This window comes from Geotrypetes seraphini, chromosome 12, assembly GCF_902459505.1.
Source record: "Geotrypetes seraphini chromosome 12, aGeoSer1.1, whole genome shotgun sequence".
NCBI lineage: Eukaryota > Metazoa > Chordata > Amphibia > Gymnophiona > Dermophiidae > Geotrypetes > Geotrypetes seraphini.
This window is the reverse complement of record NC_047095.1, coordinates 117010791-117029717: the sequence shown is the minus strand read 5'-3', so window position 1 is coordinate 117029717 and position 18927 is coordinate 117010791. Positions and strand designations below refer to the sequence as shown.

The 18927-nt window shown below is 44.6% G+C and overlaps 1 protein-coding gene across 5 annotated transcripts in view; it reads left to right on the top strand.

Annotated features, from left to right (window-relative positions):
• The first annotated feature begins 3172 nt into the window (after window positions 1-3172).
• MDC1 (mediator of DNA damage checkpoint 1) overlaps window positions 3173-18927 on the top strand; it is a 77546-nt gene continuing 61791 nt past the window's right edge. The window contains exons 1-7 of one of the 5 annotated variants that reach the window (XM_033916199.1): window positions 3173-3327; window positions 5874-6008; window positions 10731-11258; window positions 11966-12050; window positions 13123-14465; window positions 15305-15391; window positions 17309-17374. In XM_033916199.1, the coding sequence (XP_033772090.1) occupies window positions 5879-6008; window positions 10731-11258; window positions 11966-12050; window positions 13123-14465; window positions 15305-15391; window positions 17309-17374 (2239 nt within the window). In that variant the 5' untranslated portion in view covers window positions 3173-3327; window positions 5874-5878. Of the gene's footprint in view, window positions 3328-4371; window positions 4501-5873; window positions 6009-10730; window positions 11259-11965; window positions 12051-13122; window positions 14466-15304; window positions 15392-17308; window positions 17375-18927 lie in introns of those variants that run through there. The other 4 variants (XM_033916200.1, XM_033916202.1, XM_033916201.1 and 1 more) reach the window with 4 other exon arrangements.

The window sequence follows — 18927 nt, the reverse complement described above, 5'->3', positions numbered from 1 at the left end:
GCTTCTGAGGTCTTTCCCTCGTGATATATTCAAAACCAATTGCATAAGGAACCTAGTACTGTGTGTTGTGTGTTAAAATATTTATCAACAAAAAATATTTATAAATATAAGATATTGAAAAAGTATTTAAAAACAGATTAAATCATTTAATGAATCTTAACAGAGGTTCTTTCCCTCGCCCCCCCCCCACACACATAGTTCAGCATTCTCCCCCCCCCCCAAGGTGGCCAATAACCTCCATCTCCTTTCTACCCCCCACTCCCAAAGCTGTCTCATGGCCATTTCACCCTTTCCACCAGTCTAGTATCTCCTCTTTCCCCTTCACATTTCTACTCACTCCAGGTGGCCTGCATCTTCCTTTCCTTTTCCTACCCTACTTCCAGTTCAGCATCTCCCCTTCCCGAGTCCATATCTGTTCCCTCCCCCACAAATTCAACACCAAAGTACCTGCTTATGTGTACATCTGGTAGCGCTATATACATTTCCCCTTCCCTCCTCCAGTTATGTTCTACATCTCCCCACTTTTCCCCTCCCAGCCACCAATGCTATTGCTTTACATCTTTCTTGGACTGCTTCAAAAGTGGAGTTTCCAGTACATTCCCACACTCAAGTGCTTCTGGGCCTTGTCCTCTCAATGCATTTTCTTAGGGAGGGCAGAACATAGCTCTACTGGAAATCCTGGGCAATAAGAGCAGCAAAGGGAAGGGAGGGTGCTGGTTATGGGACTGAGGTAAGGAAGGAGAGACGAGGGGATGCTTTCTTGGTGCTGACTTCCTCCCATCCCCCCAAATGCTGCCAACCTAGGCAATACAGGTTCTGATTCTGGGGAGCAGTCTCACATGGAATAGGGCTGCACTTTAGGTAGTCATTGCAGCAACGATCCTCAGCCAGGGGCCCGCACTAGAGCTCCTTCCAGAACTCTGTAATCTGGCTCCTTAAATCCAGCCACTAGGGATTGCTATTGTACAATGACCAACCATCACATCTCCACTCAAGGACTTTGCATGCTTGCCTCCCAGGGCCAGTCTAAGGGCTATATGAGCAGGTCAACTGCATGGGGGAGCAAGGGAGATAGGGGCACAAAAACAGCTCATCCATTGTCTCCTCTGCTCGGCTTTGCTGCAGTGGGCAGGGTGTGGGGATACAAGGGGGTATGTTACAAAGTGTACACTTCCAGCTCAGGACGCAGCGATCCCTCAAGGATCAATCTGATTCTGTGTGTTTCTTCCCTCAAACTGAGCAGGAAAGGAAAGCTGGAAGAATTCACCAGCAGAGAGTTCCACCCTTGCTGGATCCCTTCATGCAGCACAACTACTTTAAAAAGTATCAAATTAATCCTTGGCTGTGTAGGGCAAGAGTAAATCTGAAATGTAACTGGATGAAACCAGAAAAACAACTGCTCAGAAAAAGGAAGTGAATGAGCAACTACATTGCTATGCAGTCAGACAGCATTAGAGCTATATTCAACCCTGATCCAGTCTTTTCATGGCATTTCAATACTACCACTTATAATTTCTGTAACACTACTACCATGTTTCCCCGAAAATAAGACCTACCCCTAGCTTGATTTTCGGGGTAGGTCTTAATATAATCCCTACCCCTGAAAATAAGCCCTAGTTACCAGCAGCAGCGCTTCCCCTGCCCCTTCCATCTATCCCTCCCATGCGAACCCCGACAGCGAGCTGAAATATATGAAAACAAATGGCAGTGTTGGCAGCACAGGCTGGATTGCGGCCTGCCCTTCTCACGCCCGGCTGTTCTGTGCCGCGTTGCTGATGATATCATCAGTGATGCGGCAGAGGAACAGCCGGACATGAGAAGGGCAGGCTGTTTCCAGGTATTTTGGCTCCCAGTCAGGGTTTGCATGGGAGGGAGAGATGGAAGGGTCAGCAGGGGGGGATAGAAAGATGCTGCAAAGGGGGATGGGAGGAAGGGAGGGATAGAAAGATACTGCACAAGGGGATTGGTGAGAGGGGAGGACAGATGCTGCACATGTGGGGGAGAGAAAGGAAATAGGAAGAATTGAGGTGGGGGAGATGATTATTGTATATGAAAAAAAAAAAAGACCTACCTGAAAATAAGACCTAGTGCCTTTTTTGGGCCCAAAATTAATATAAGACCGTGTCTTATAAATTCTGAAGGCACAAAAGACAATCTTGTTCCCAAACCCCCTCCTCCCCTTTTCAGGCACAATCCTACCACCACCACCCACAAACTTCAGAGGGACCCACAGTGTTATGCTAATTAGACTTTCTATTCCGCCTTTAACTATTCAGTTCAAGGTCAAATTACATTACTAGAGGTTCAGTCAGTTACCTAGGAAGTTTGACACGGACATTCAATAGAGTTGCTAGTACAGGTAGATCAGTATAAATATTAATACAGTTAGGTCATAGTTACAAGTAGGTCATTGTTGGCTCATTGTTATGTCCCAGGATTTGCAAATTACAGGCAGTCCCTGAGTTACAGACACCCGACTTAAGTACGACTCATACTTAAGAACACAGTTGTGGCTTCATTTGATTTCACTGAGTAGTTTTTTCAGGGGCATAGATTCCTACACTTCTCCTGTAGCAGATTCAGGCATTCCTTCAAAGCTAAGAGTGTCGCAAAGAAAAATACTTGCAAATCTGGTTTTTAGAACTAGTTGCTCACATGAAGAAAAAAAAAAGTTTTAGAACTGGTTGCTCAAATAAAGAAAAATCAAATTTGCACGTGCCCAGCCAGTCCTCAGATGGAGTATTGGTTCCCCACCACCACCTTAAAGGGAACCAACTACCACGGGCTGGAGTGCTCCTTGTGTGCTGGGGGGGGGGGGGGGCACTGAGTTTTGGGATAATCTGTATCCAATGCCCTTGACTAACAACTTTACTTTTCAAGATTTTTGATTGGCTGTAATTGGAATACCACAAATAATAAAACAATTCTGCAGGTGCACATAACAACATCACAATTAGAGGTCCACCGTGAACCAATGACAGTGTTACAGACCAGAAGGAACCCCCCAAAGGCCCAAACCACATCTTACTTCAGGAACAGAGATCAACGAACCGAGCCGGCCATGAAGAAGAACGCGCTTCCCGCCACCCCCTACGCCGCATGCGCAGCAACCGCCCGCCCAGGGGATGCCAGGAGCGTTGGTTGGTTCCCGGACTGTGACGTTCAACTATCTCGCCGCGGCGGTTGGTTAGCCGTCTGTGACGTTTTCGTGTTTGTTGCGCCTACGCGCGCGAGCGTGTTCGCCCCGGGAGCCGAATGCGGAAGTGGGGGCGGGGGTGGAAGGAGAGGGACGTTGGGGGCTTTACCGTCAACGGCGGCGTGCTGCAGGTATCCGTCTGTTTCTTTAAACCTGTTTTGGGGCGGCGTAGCGGGAAAGTTGGCGGACAAAGTTGAGTTCGGCCCGCGTGGCGCACCTTCCTGTTTTGCGCCTGCGCCGTTGCGATCGCACCCCAATCCTCGGGATACACTCAGCCAGACAGGTTTCCAGGATACCCATAATATATATATGCATAAAAAGAGATGTGCATGCAATAGAGGTAGTGCATGCAAATTTAGTTCATGCAGTCACTGAGGATATCTTGAAAACCAGACTTTCTTGGTGCATCTCGAGGACTAGATTGAGAACCTTCTGGTCTAAAGAAGTGATGGTCAGAGATGCCAAGTTACCATTTTTCAGGCCAGAGACCCTTTGGCTAGGCCTGGTTTTGAGCTCGTATCCCAAAGCAGGATGGGACTTGTAGTGCCTGATCCCTTCCATAGGTTGCAAAAATCCCATAATGCAACAGTTGGGGGGGGGGGTCAGAAATCCAGGACTATCCCAAATCTCCAGCCTGGGACTGGATAACTTGACATCTCTGGACAATGGTGTGCTTTGCAGTTAAAATTCTCCCTAACCCTAAAATGCAAGTTTTGCATTTGGTGTTCAGAAATCCAAGGCAACAATGGGAGTTTTCCAAGAACTCTTGGGGGGTGGAGGGTGTGTGTGCATAGCATGAATAGCGCCCTTCCATTTCATGTGCTGTCATTTTCTGTGTTTCTATATGTGTAGGGCTACCCCAAGCAAACAAATTTTGGCCAATCCCTTTGAAATTTTAAGATTTTGCTTAGCCCATGCATAGGGTTGGTTTCCTTAAAAAGTCTTAATTCCTCTGTTAAGGTGCAGTAAATCAATTTAGTTTTGGGTGCTAACCTTACTTGCCAGCTGGCGCCAGATTTGTCTGGTAGGTTGGACCCATCTATGGGTTTACCTCAGTGCAAGTAGGGACTTCTAGTATTTTTTTTTTTAAAGAACTTGCAAAAGGGAAATAACATACAAGTTTGTGCATACACAAGGGTCAGCATAGGACTGGATCAACCAGTTGTCAACTACATGACAAGGACCCTGGTGTTGAAGGACTGTGAATCCAAGATTAGTTGATACTAGCAAAAAGACCTTTTGCTGTGCAGGAGTTCAGAACTGGAACTCTCTGGTAGGACAGCTACGGATTTGTTGTGAGAGAGGTAGGTTTAGAAAATGATTGAAAACACAGTTATTTGTTGATGCTTTCTTTTAGACATATCTTTTTTTCTCTTTTTGTAAACCTGATGAACTGTTCATGATTTATAATTATGTTTTTATTTCGTGTCTATGATATGCTATTAACTATGCTGTTCAAACTTATTTTAGTATTTTTTAGCTATGAATTTTAAGGTTTGTTCATTGGGTTTTAAGATTATGTATGTATATTTTGTTAACCGTTGAGTTGTAAACGGTATAGAAATTTTTAAAATAGCTAAATAAATAAACCTGTGAGAGAATGGGGCAGGGAAGGAGTAAGGGGGATAATGGTGCACTACATTGTTTTCCCCCTTCTTTTAAATATCTTATGTCTTCCTAAGTATATGAATCAGATTTCTTTTCTAGACTATTGTCAGATTGAAAAACAAGAGAAATGTACACTTTAGAAGGATATACGAAAACTTTCTTGTGTAACGCAGAACAAGACATGACAGCTCCAGAAGTTGGTTGTAGGGTTGGAATTACAATCTTAGAGATAGTGTCAGAAGTGGATATACTGTATGCTTGGGCCCTGTGCCCCATCCACTGCAACAACAACAAATGTTCATTTTCTTGTTGACTAGAACAGTGGTTCCCAACCCTGTTCTGGAGGACCACCAGGCTAGTCAGGTTTTCAGGATAGCCCCAGGGATCTCAAAGTCCCTCCTTGAGGGTCGCAATCCAGTCGGGTTTTCAAGATTTCCCCAATGAATATGCATTGAAAGCAGTGCATGCGCATAGATCTCATGCATATTCATTGGGGAAATCCTGAAAACCCGACTGGATTGCGGCCCTCAAGGAGGGACTTTGAGAACCCTGATTTACATCCTTCGTTTTCTAATTAGAGATCCTCTATGTTTATGAATTCCATCACCATTTTCCTCTGCACCACTTCTCTCGTTGCTGCCTCGGCTATACCTGGATCACAGGAACTTTATGTTCTCTATATTGTGAAGGGACCCTGTGGTTCAGGGGTCTCAAAGTCCCTCCTTAAGGGCCGCAATCCAGTCGGGTTTTCAGGATTTCCCTAATGAATATGCATGAGATCTACGTGCATGCACTGCTTTCAGTGCATATTCATTGGGGAAATCCTGAAAACCCAACAGGATTGCGGCCCTCAAGGAGGGACTTTTAGACCCCTGCCCTAATGAATATGCCTGAGAGAGATCTGCATATAATAGGCATGTAAATCTGCACCATGCATATTCATTAGGGCTATCCTGAAAACTCGACTGGCCTGGTGGTCCTCCAGGACAGGGTTGGGAACCACTGGACTAGAATAGCCCTAAGTTATTCATACCTGATATCTCGCCTTTTCTCTTCCTTCTTTGTCCAGCTGAGATGGATCAGACACAGCTGCTGGACTGGGATGAAGAAAGCCTGACATGTGAGACTCTGGAGGGCAAAGATGGTAACAAGGAGCCTGTGGGAAGACTTCATGTCTTCAGCAACAATTATGGTCCAGAGAAAGGTGAGGAGTCTTAAGCTTATGGCAGCAGAGGAGTGCTTGATAAAATACATCATTTTCAGGATTTTCGTTCCTTTTATTATATTTGCTGGTCTAGTGGGTTACTAGGTTGCAGTGATAATTGCAGCTGAGGAAAACAGAAGGCTTATAGTTTGTTTTTAGTTTTATAAATCTTTATTCATTTTCTTATGTTACAACAAGTGTTTCAAATAAACTCATTAGAAACTTGAATATACACACTTGATTAACTCACATATTAACATCAAATTTAACATTTCTTTAGAAAAATTAATATTATATAAAGTTATAATATTATGCAAGAAATCTAAATTTATATAATTCTTATTGAATATAATAATCCCACACCCCTCTCTCCCTCCCAATTAATATATAATTATAGTTTGAAAAAGTACCTTTAGATCTATTTTAACCAGAAAGGAGAAACGTTGTATATACTGCTGCAAGACAAAATTTGCTTCAGTAACATTTAAGGAAACCGACACTTCCATTAGGTTCATAGACAACGGCGCGAAAGACAAAGGCGCGCGCCGAAGAAAATTAGGGGCTCCGACGGGGGTTTTTGTTGGGGAACCCCCCCACTTTACTTAATAGACATTGCGCCGGCGTTATGGAGTGTTTGGGGGGTTGTAACCCTCCACATTTTACTGTAAACTTAACTTTTTCCCTAAAAACAGGGAAAAAGTGAAGTTTTCATTAAAATGGGGGTTAAAACCCCCCACAACGCGGCGCAATGTCTATTAAGTAAAGTGGGGGGGTTCCCCCCATGCCCCCCCCGTCGGAGCCCTAAAAACAGTAATTTTGAGCGGCGCACACCTCCGCGCTATGCTCAATTGTCTGGGCGCGCCTTTGTCCCGGCGCGCTTTTGACCTGACACCCTTCCATTAAGATCTGGCAGTGACTGATCTTCCATAAGGGAAAAAGGGTTTTCTTACTATATATAGAAGATCTTGACTGGGGATTGGGGAATAAGCTTCCAAACAAGCTAAGGGAGGACTTAAGCTATTTAAAGATTAGGACAGAATGAAAAAGTCTGAAGTTTGTGCAAGATTTTGGAAATAAGAGCCGCAAGGAGTTGCACAAGAAAGCAATAGGGGAGTATTCCAATGGCTTCAATTACACGTGTTAAATTTTAATATCTCTATTGGATGATGTGTCATTTTATTACAGCTTGCCATGCTTTATTTTACAAAACATTATTTTTTGCCTTCACAAAAACCTTGAGGCACATTACAACTATTAAACCCTTATTTATCGCAGTACATTTAATCCACAGGCCCCCTTCCTTCCCCCTATTTTCCTATATTACTATTAAATAATGTTTAATTATCTTAAACTATGTTGATATTATAGACATTTTAGCATTACTATCTAGCCATTTTTGCACATTAAAATTGTTTGAGCGAAAACACAATAAAATATTGTTCAAATGATGCAATGAACACTGTGTCAGAACTTCACAGTCCTTGTGAATACTCAAGAGTGTCCAGCCCCAGCTTTAATACAGAGAAATTCTTAGCAGCCTTGTCGGTCGTTCCATGGGGGATTTGGGGATTAATAATAGGAAGGAACCGTATATGCTGGGAGGAGAGAAGCTGATATGCACGGACGGGGAGAGGGACCTTGGGGTGATAGTGTCCGAAGATCTAAAGGCGAAAAAACAGTGTGACAAGGCAGTGGCTGCTGCCAGAAGGATTCTGGGCTGTATAAAGAGAGGCGTAGTCAGTAGAAGGAAGAAGGTGTTGATGCCCCTGTACAGGTCATTGGTGAGGCCCCACTTGGAGTATTGTGTTCAGTTTTGGAGACCGTATCTAGCGAAAGACGTAAGAAGACTTGAGGCGATCCAGAGGAGGGCGACGAAAATGATAGGAGGCTTGCGCCAGAAGACGTATGAGGAGAGACTGGAAGCCCTGAATATGTATACCCTAGAGGAAAGGAGAGACAGGGGAGATATGATTCAGACGTTCAAATACTTAAAGGGTATTAACGTAGAACAAAATCTTTTCCAGAGAAAGGAAAATGGTAAAACCAGAGGACATAATTTGAGGTTGAGGGGTGGTAGATTCAGGGGCAATGTTAGGAAATTCTACTTTACGGAGAGGGTGGTGGATGCCTGGAATGCGCTCCCGAGAGAGGTGGTGGAGAGTAAAACTGTGACTGAGTTCAAAGAAGCGTGGGATGAACACAGAAGATTTAGAATCAGAAAATAATATTAAATATTGAACTAGGCCAGTTACTGGGCAGACTTGTACGGTCTGCGTCTGTGTATGGCCGTTTGGAGGAGGATGGGCAGGGGAGGGCTTCAATGGCTGGGAGGGTGTAGATGGGCTGGAGTAAGTCTTAACAGTGATTTCGGCAGTTGGAACCCAAGCACAGTACCGGGTAAAGCTTTGGATTCTCGCCCAGAAATAGCTAAGAAGAAAAAAAAAAAAAAATTTAAATTGAATCAGGTTGGGCAGACTGGATGGACCATTCGGGTCTTTATCTGCCGTCATCTACTATGTTACTATGTTACTATGTAACAGACTATCCCAGATCATCTACAGTGCTTTCTCAAGTCTGGCAGTTGCCTGTGGCTTTGGGTGGAGCTTGTGATAGGCCTCCAACATTGTTCCGCAGACATGGTAGTCCAGGGGGTTTAGGTTTGGCGATTTTGGAGGCCACTAGTCCTTTGTACAAAAATCGACCTCACTGTGACATCATTAAGTTTTTAAGTTTCAAGTTTTTATTGGTATTTAATGGATCGCTTATTTAATTTACTAAGCGATGTACAATTTAATAAATCAAAACAGACAAACAAAATAACTTCAAAGCTATTGGGTAAAACTTACATGAGTCGTGTGGAAAAGGGGGGAAAAGTTACAATTCTGTGATAGAGAAGAAGAAAAACACTGATGGGAAGAACAAAAGGAAGGGTGAATTTGATGTAAAACTTGAGACGTCATATTATTGGATGGAAGGTAAAAGATTGAATGCGTCTTTAAAAAGGTGAGTTTTAAAAATTTTTTTAAACGATGATAAGTCTTTTTCTTCTCTGATATACTGTGGTAAAAAGTTCCACAGTTGGCCATAACCGAGAACATGTCATGTCTTCTGGTGCCTATGATTTTCAGGGAAGGAATGGAAAGAAGGTTATGGGAAGTCGAACGGAGAAGCCGAGAGGAGTTGTACGGAATTAGCATCCTGGTGATAAATTGAGGCTCATTAAATCTCAGAGATTTAAAAACTAAGAATAATATTTCAAAAGTGATGCGATGGCTGATTGGGAGCCAATGGGAATTAATCAATAATGGCGTAACGTGATCATATTTTTTAGCATTGTAGATCAGTTTGACGGCCGTATTTTGTGTTAATTGGAGCCTTCTTTTTTCTTTTTGTGAAACGTTAAGTAGAAGAGAATTACAATAGTCAATTACCAGAGAATGAATAAAAATGTTTATGGATTTAGGCTCAAGGAATTTAGATATCGAGCGAATCAGGCGTAATTTTAAAAAACATGATTTAACTACAGTAATCTGGTATCCCTGGGGGGGGGGTTTCCCCTTCAAATAATCATAGTTTTATGTTCAGGAGCACCGTTTATTTGTTTTGTATTTACCATTAGTGTTAGCAAGTGTATTTACCATTAGTGCTAGCATTAGTGTTGTATTTACGATTAGTGTTAACAAGGAACTGGTGCTCCTCTCAGATACCTGATAGACAAAACCTCCTGTGCAAGTTGGACTATGTGCAATTGATGTTTAATTTGACAGCTTTACGTCGATGGGCCTTACTCCCGTAACATAAAGTCTGGGACATTTATGAGGCTTGGAGATCTGGTAACAGAGCTTAATTCTTCCCACCTTACTTGCTGCTCCTACTTATGTTGTATTTTTTTTGGAGGGTGGGGGTTTACTCTACATTGTTATTCTGTTTTGGTTTTTTTTCTGGGGGTGAAGGGGATGTGGAGAACTTGGGATGTTTCTTTTTTGTAATGCTGTTTGAAATTACTTTGTCTGAGCATATGGCTTTGTTATTGAAAATTCTAATAAAAGAAATTTGGAAAAAAAGGTAGTTTTACGGCGCAAATATTTTGGAACATGCAAGTCTGTAACTTTGCCGTGTTTCAAGATAATCTCATTCCACTTGACTCATAAACATAGTAACAACAAAGCTGTAAAATTTCACATTAAAATTCCAATCTGTTGCCGAGAAAACAGCAAAAAAACTAGGGGTTACTTTTTTTTTGTCTCACCCTGTAGATGTAGAATTATCTGCTCATAGAATCTTGTCCAGTTCAGTCTTTGTCAGAATCTATGGATTTCTGTCCATTTTGGTTGGTAAACCTTTATCTTTTATAAAGCTTTTTCTTGGGGGGGGGGGGGTGTGAGGTGGTTTCTGATGTTTTCTGGCTGTGGCAGTTCTATTCTAATGTTTCAGGCCTGTTCATTTTTTGAGCCCCAGGCACTACTTTATCCCGTGGTTTTACTTGATTGGCTACTTTTGTGGTGCCTTTATGACTTAGCTTGCAACCGATTGGTCATGCTTTTTGTTGCATCAAAGTGTTCCGAGTTCCAGAATAGCTTTGGCACACTTTGGGAATTGCATAGGCGCTCACACTATGACATTTTCAACAAGCAGAAGCATCAAAAGAGAAGTGTGAGGTGTGATTTTTTTTTTTTTTTTCCCCCATTATCTGGAAGCTTTACTGTGTTCCTTGTCTCTTAGATTTCCTGATCCACTGTGGGGAGAACATCATTGGGCGGCAGACCACTTGCCACATTCCTATCCCAGCCTCCTCCATTTCCAAGCGGCATGCAGTGATAGAGGCTGAGGCAGAGGGCTCTCACTTCATCTTTGACTGTGGCAGCTTGAACCGTACACGGTGGCGGAAAAGCACCTTAAAGCCCCAGGTTCGCTACGCCCTGGAAGACGGAGACCTGCTGCTGTTTGCAGATGTAGCCTGTCAGTACTTCATCCTTCCCCAACCAAATGAGAATGGGACGTGCCAAGCTGATGCCGCCAGGCAGGGGTTGAGTGGGAGCCCGCATGCAAAGGACAGCGATTCAGATGATTCACTGCTGGTGCCAGGAACACAAGGTGGCCCAGCCCGACTGCTGGCACTCGAGAAGACGCCTGCAGTAGGAGCAGTGAAGATGGGATATGGAGGTATATTAGCCAAGGACTCGGATGATGACACTGAAGAAAGTGACAGGAGCAGAAGTTATCCACAGCAGGAAGAGAGGGCAAGCCAAGGTGAGAGGAACTGTAGGCATATCAGGAAAATTGTATATCCTGGTGCTGGAATAGTGAGTGGTGATTTATGGCAGGATTGAGGTGTATTAGCAAAACTGTGTGTGTGTGGAGGGGGGGGATGCTCGGTGAAGAAATGAGGGGGAGCAAAGAAGGCAGGTATTGGATGTATGAATTATTATGGACCTTAGTTTCAGAAGAGGTCAGCTACAAGGGATGCATAGTGACTAGCATTGTTCCACAATGGTTGAGGTTTTTTTCTCCCCCACTAGGCCGATTTTTCTATACTGAAGCCTATTCTATGTTTGTCTGGCAGTTATTCTTTCTGCTGCTTTGGTGTTGGTCAGAACCAGCCACAGCCTGTGTTCATAACTGCCAAAGGGATCACCCATTTTAAACCCTCTGGAAGCCACTATCTCCTTTGAGAACCTGGTTTCTGCACATCCTGACTCTGACCACAAGGTGTCACTGCTGCCCATCAGCTAAGACTTTCACCTCAAGGTCTGTGAGTGCCTCAGCTGCCTCACCACAAATCTTTCTTCCTACTTTTTGTTGTTGTTTTTGTTTTGTTTTGTTTTAGTATTAAAAAAAAGATGAAATTGGAGGGCCTCCAGTGTGAAATATTGACTGACGGAGATTGGTTCTCCAGCGGATCCTGTGCTAACACCTTTGGCCAGTTGTGATGCTGATAGTTTGTCCCCTCTCTCTAGAATCCACTGTGTCAGCAGAAGGCAGGCATGTGCTCAACTCCAGTGCAGTGTTCACTCCCACCACCTCCACCATAGTACCTGAGAGGTAAGCTCTGCCTTGCCTTCACCATGTTGCTTTTAGACCAAAATGATGCAAGGCTTGAACGATGAGCTAAAAATATTCTGTCTAAAAGAAAGAAAGGAAAAGGGAGGGAAGACCAGTTCAAGGACATAGTGTGAAGGGATGGAGGCTTGAAAGGAATGCATTGAAAAGGCATCTTCCACTTAGATGGGGTGGGAAATTTCAGCAAACTTCCAGAGCAGGTGCTAGGAGCCATAACTCTAACTAGAATTCAACCATGCAGGGGTCAGACACAAAGTTGTAGATTGAACAAGATGTGTGATACATTCCTGTAGGCAATTTGAAATGGCAGACTGTAATCTAACTGGGGTCCAAAATGCTCTAAGTAACAAAAAGAACCAAGTTTGTCTCATAGATGCAGACACTGTACATCTCATTCTCCAAGACCAAATTCGTGGCCATTGAGATGCAGAAATTTGATGGTTAATCTCAATTCTCCAAATGTCTCTAAGACCAGTCCTTGGTTTTTTATTTATAAATACAGATATCAATTTATACCACTGTGCGGCCTGGTGTCCCAAGAAATCTGCCTGAAAGCATAAGGATTCCAGACTATACTGATTGTTAAGATTTTTCCATTCAGGGAACCCCTCCTGAATAGCCTGCTTCAGCTGCAACCATTTAAAGCTTTGTGATTTGTTTAGACAAATTTATGTTGCAACTGTGAAAAATCAAGCAGTTTACCATTTAAAATAACATCACCTAGAGTCCGTATACCTGCAATAATCCAATGCTTCCAAATGATTTTAAAACCGCCAATTTGAATCTTGGAGTTAAGCCATAAAGATTGATTTGTGTATTGGGTTTGGAGTTAAATTACTGACATAACACAATGTTTTCCATGTATCCATCAATATTCTGTTCTCTTTATATTTTCTAGTGATGTGTATGATTCAATTGATGTAATATTGTGTACTTGACGTAAGATGAAAAATGAATAAAGAATTGGAAAAAAAAAAGAAATGGCAGACTGATTGGCATCTTTACCTTTTAAGATCTTGTATGACTCTCTCCTTCTCTCTCTCTCATATCTCAGTGATACAGAGGAAGGGCAAGAGAACACCACTGAAAAGGACCAGCTGGAGCAGCAGAGAGGGGCAGCCAGACCAGAACAAAGACCCCAGGATCTCTTCCACCTGGACAGTGACACCGACGTGGAAGATGAAGACGTCAACAGCAAACATGAACAGAGACCATTTAGGAAGGGGGGCCCCAGCACAAGCCAAAACAATGACGTGGAGGAGAAAGGCGCAGAGCAGCCTGCCGCAGGACTCGAGAAACGCAGGATGCTCAGTTCAGGCCTGGATAGCGACACCGATACCGAAGGTGGCGAGACAGAAAGATCATCTTTGGAGCTGGGAGATAGCAGCGACACTGATGTGGAGGGAGAGAGAGAAAGAAGACCGGGTATAGGAGAGGGGGACAGCAGACATGCCAACACAAATCAGGACAGTGACACTGATATGGAAGGAGAAGGGACGGAGAGACCAGGTGCAGGGGAGGGTGACAGCAGACAGATCAACACAGACCAGGATAGTGACACAGATGAAGGGATAGAGAGACCAGGTGGAGGGGAAGTGGGCATCAGACAGACCACTGAATACCAAGATAGTGATACAGACATGGAGGGAGAAGGAATGCATAGACCAGGTGCAGCCGAAGGTTACAGCAGACAGGTCAGCACAGACCAGGACAGCGACACAGATGAAGGGATAGTGGGCATTAGACAGGCCACTGCACACCATCAGGACAGTGACACAGATGTAGAGGAAGAAGGGACTGAAAAATTGAGTACAGGAAAGGAGGACATCAGACAGACCACCGCAGATTTGGATACAGGTGTGGAAGGAGAAGGGATGGAGAGATTGAACACAGGGAAGGGGGGCATCGGGCAGATTGCTTCAGATTTGACCAGTGATACAAACGTGAAAGGAGACAGGACGGAAAGATTGAGCACAGGAGAGGGATGCATCAGACAAATTGCTGCAGATTTGGACAGTGATGCAGATGTGGAAGAAGATGGGACGGAGAGACTGAGCACAGAAAATGGTAGTCTCAGAAATGCCACCGCAGATTTGGACAATGATACAAACATGGAGGGAGAAGGGTCAAGAAGACTAGGCACAGGGGGAGAGGGCACCATAAAGCTCTGTGCCCAGCAGAACAGCGATACTGATGTGGAGGGAGCAGGGTTAAAAAGATTAAGTACGGAGGAGGAGCGCATCAGACAGCTGTGCATGCTCCACGACACAGATATGGAACAGGAGCTGGGCATTGGTGTGGCAGACCACTCTACTCCTGTGGAGCAGCGGCACATCCAGAGGAGACCCGGGCACCGTGATGCCAAAACAGAGAGCGAGGAAGAAACCAGCACAGACGGTAACATGAAGAGGGGTGCGACCTTACCTTAGCAGGGAAGGTGGTATGCGGGTCATCTGTGTGTACTAATGCTCTGAGGAATGGCTGAGGGCTGCTAATGTGTTAACCCTCATCGATCCTGGTACTGCTGGAAAGTGCCACCGGTATTTAGGATTGATAGGGGTGGGGGTATTTCTTATAAGAGATGCATTCTCTTATCTTCCAAAGATGTGGGCGGGAGGAAGGATGGCTAGGCATCCCTGTGGGATTTTCCCCTGCTGTTAAAAGGAACTCAGCATTCTTGATGATGATTCTTGGGTGTCGGGTCAAAAGCGCGCCGGGACAAAGGCGCACCCAGACAATTGAGCGCAGCGCGGGGGTGCGCGCCGCACAAAATTACTGTTTTTAGGGCTCCGACGGGGGGGCGGGGGGAACCCCCCCACTTTACTTAATAGAGATCGCGCCGTGGTGTGGGGGGTTGTAACCCCCCACATTTTACTGAAAACTTCACTTTTTCCCTGTTTTTAGGGAAAAAGTGAAGTTTACAGTAAAATGTGGACGGTTACAACCCCCCACACCACGGCGCGATCTCTATTAAGTAAAGTGGGGGGGCTCCCCAACAAAAACCCCCGTCGGATCCCCTAAAAACTGTAATTTTCTTCGGCGGGCGCCTCCGTCTTGCGCTCAGTTGTCGGCGCGCGCCTTTGTCTTTCGCAGGGTTCTCTATGAACCGGTTCTTGCTGTCCTGCACTGTGGGAAACTTGGTGAGTGTTGTGTGTGTGTGTGTGGAGGGGGTGCAACAGAAGGTGCTGTTTTTCAGATCTAAATGCTGTGATTTTCTTTTCTCCTTGCTTGTGCAGATGGCTCCAGCTTTGCTATGCTGGACACACAATGCTACCTCAATCCTGCTTCTAAGATTTGGGAGGAAGAGAGGGAGGCCTGCATAGGTCAGTCTCATGGAGAGGGGGAGGAATATGGTCATTATATGATTTTTATGGTGATTATTTTTTTAAAAAAAATTTTATTATTTTTTTCCCATAACAATAACAACCAATATGACAATATACCGTCAATTCAATCAACAAAACAGGAAGAGACCAATCGTATTGTTCCTTCACGGTAGTCCAAATGTACAAAGCAAACAGGAAAAATAAAACCCCCCTACCCAAAAGGAGCTCCATTATCGGGAATTCAAAATAAGACTATGGGCTCGAGGCGACATAGTATCCCAAGCAGGAGACCAGGTGTCTTGATACAATCGCCATCTTTTAGGGGAGTCCCACCTAGCATTCAAATATTCCATTTTCAACATGGAAAACATTTCATTTCTCCATAATGTAATCGAGAGGGCCTCCGATTTCCAGCCTGAACTTATACATTTTGTGGCTATCAAATTATTTATTTTATTTTTTTTTTAATTCTTTATTCATTTTATATTTTACATCAAGTGCACAGAAAATATCAACAATTAAAATAACACATCACTTGAAAGTCTACAACTTCTCTCGAAAATAAGATTTAAGCCCATCCCCCCACCAGATTAATATTAAATTATATATATAACTAGTCTTTAAGCCCGTTACATTAACGGGTGCTAGAATAGATGTGTCTGTCTGTCTGTTTCTTTATCTCTCTCTCTCTCCTTGGCCGCTGTCTATATCCTTCTGTTTCCCTCCCCCCCCCCCCTCCCCCCGGAGCAAAGCTGTCTGCCCCCAGGACACACCTCCCCCCTAAAGCAGCCATCTTTCCCTCTCCCTAACTGTCTCTCCATGGCCCTCTTCTGTCTCCTCCCCCCCCAGCAAAGCTGTCTGTCCCCAGCACACCTCCCCCCCAAGCAGCCCTCTTTCCCTCTCCCTATCTCTCCATGGCCCCTTCTGTCTCCCCCCAGCACACCCCTCCCCCCAAAGCAGCCCTCTTTCCCTCTCCCTATCTCTCCATGGCCCCTTCTGTCTCCCCCCCAGCACACCCCCTCCCTCCAAAGCAGCTCCCTTTCCCTTTCCCCTTCCCCCTGGCTCCCGGTATTGATTCCCTTCTTACCCTCCCAACATCCAGGTGTCTTCTGGCCTGCTCCTCTTCACCAAAGCAGCCTGCGATCGTGGTGGACGGCTTTAGCGAACCTCGCAGGCTGCTATCCAACTCGGTAGCATGTTCCCTCTGACGCGATCCCGTGCGTCAGAGGGAGCGTGCTACTGAAGCTGGAGAGCGGCCTGCGAGGTTCTTTAAAGCCGGCCACGATCGCAGGCTGCTCTGAAGAGGAGGATCAGTGGCGGCAGCGGCGAGTGAGGGCAGGAGGTGACACGGCGCCTCCTTCTGCAGGTGGAGAGCAGCTTGCGAGGTTTGCTACAGCGGCTGGCGAACCTCAGCAGGCCGCTTTGAAGAGGAGCGGGAGGGAGGAGTCGCTGGTGTCTTTGGCGCAGGCGCCCTGAGGACTGGCACAGAAGCACACCTCAGGGCGCCAGCGCTCACGAATTTTTAAGAGCGCATGCGCCTCTAGCATTTTATTATTATTGATATCAAATATACCTTATAACATTCCCATCACAACCAATAATGAAATTCTAAAAACCCACCCCCCATCCCACATTAATATTTATGTTAAATAGGGAAAAGAGATCTTTTATGGTGATATGTTTATCGGCTCTACTTCCTCCCCATCTGGTTCTCATCAAAAATCATCGTGCCTCGCCCTTTTCCTCCCTCTCTCCTTTACAAGACAACTGCTACTTCCCAGCCTATTGCTAAAGATGTTCTGGGTCTTCCCCAGGCTTCTGAAGATTTGAGGTAGCATTAGGGATTGCTTTGATTTGGCACCGGTAGTGCAGTTTTCTTTTCCCATTTACTGATACTTTCTCTCTTCCCAACAGACACAGAGGAGGAGGAAGCTACACAAATCTTCACCTCCAGAGCCTCCACTTCAGAGCTTTTCAAAAGTAAGCAACAGGGATCTTTAGATGCCACATTTTCCACAGATTCAAATGTATTTGCTGCTTTTAAATAGAGAAGTCAGCTGGTGGATAGACACGTAGAGAAGAACCAGAGACCCCCACCCTCCTTCAGCTTATCCATCCGAGATTTATTCTTGGCAGACAGAATTATCCCTTTACCAGTGCTGCATTTGGCCTCTATTTCTTCTCAGTGAGGGGGGAAAAGCCTATTCTGCAGCTGAGTCATTCCCATAATGCTTTTCTTTCCCTGACTTTCTCAACAGTCCTAATGTGCTCTCCTTACTGCTACTACTTTATAACATTTCTATAGTGCCGAAAGGCATACGCAGCACGTACGACAACATATTTGAGAGACGGTCCCCGCTCAGTATGAGTACCGTATTTTCACGTAGATAACGCGCGCCCGTGTGAAACGCGCACACGGGTATAGCGCGCAGGAAACCGAAATATATGTAAAAAAAAATTTGTATAATGCGCACACCCGTATACCGCGCATGCTGCCCCGACTCTCCCGTCGCCGCCCGACTCTCCTCTGGCCACCCCGACTCTCCTTTTGCCCGCCCCGACTCTCCTTTCGCCCAACGTCGGAGAAAGGGCGGGACCGCCGGAAGAGGAAGCAGCACAGGCGCAGGGCTCACAGAAGGGCCGGGACCGCCAAGAGGAAGCAGCAGGACACCGGTAGGAGCTTCTACATGATGGGGGGGGGGGGGTTTGGGAGGCTGTGGGGGTGCGAGCGGTCCTTCAGGGTGAGGGTGTGGGTGGGAGTGCGTGCAAGCGGTCCTTCAGGGTGGGGGTGCGAGCAGTCCTGCGGGGGGGGGGGGGGTGAATCGGACGTCGGGGGGGAGGGAACTATGTAAAAAAAAAATTGTAAAACGCGCTCAGGCGTATAACGCGCAAGGTTATGCACGGTTTGTAAAAATTGTGTATAACGCACGCGTTATATGCGTGAAAATACGGTAATGTATAGTAGATGACAGCAGATAAAGACCCGAATGGGCCATCCGGTCTGCTCAACCTTACCTACTCTTTTTTTTTTTTTTTTTTTTTTTTTTTTAAATTTTTATTTATAAATTTTCCATTCTTACAATATTTAATTCATACAATATATATTAATTATTACATATCTGAAATATTATCATTATTAATTCATAGTATTTAAAATATAATATGAAAAAGATTATTCAATAACATATAAAATATAATTCCCTCTCCCTTTTTATATAAATACTTCCATTAATTATTCAAATCCCACCCCATTCATATACTATTTTTATCATTGTGCTAAGAAACTAATCATTAGAATAATTTGTCAATGGTTGCCATATTTTCATGAAATTAAGAAGATTTCCCTGTTGTATCGCTAATATTTTTTCCATTTTATAAATATGACAAACAGAGTTCCACCAGAATGTATAATTCAATTTGGTATAGTCTTTCCAGTTTTGAGTAATTTGTTGCATGGCGACTCCTGTTAGTATTAATAATAGCTTATTATTGTTTGCTGAAATCGGACTCTTAGTTCTCATTGCAGTTCCAAA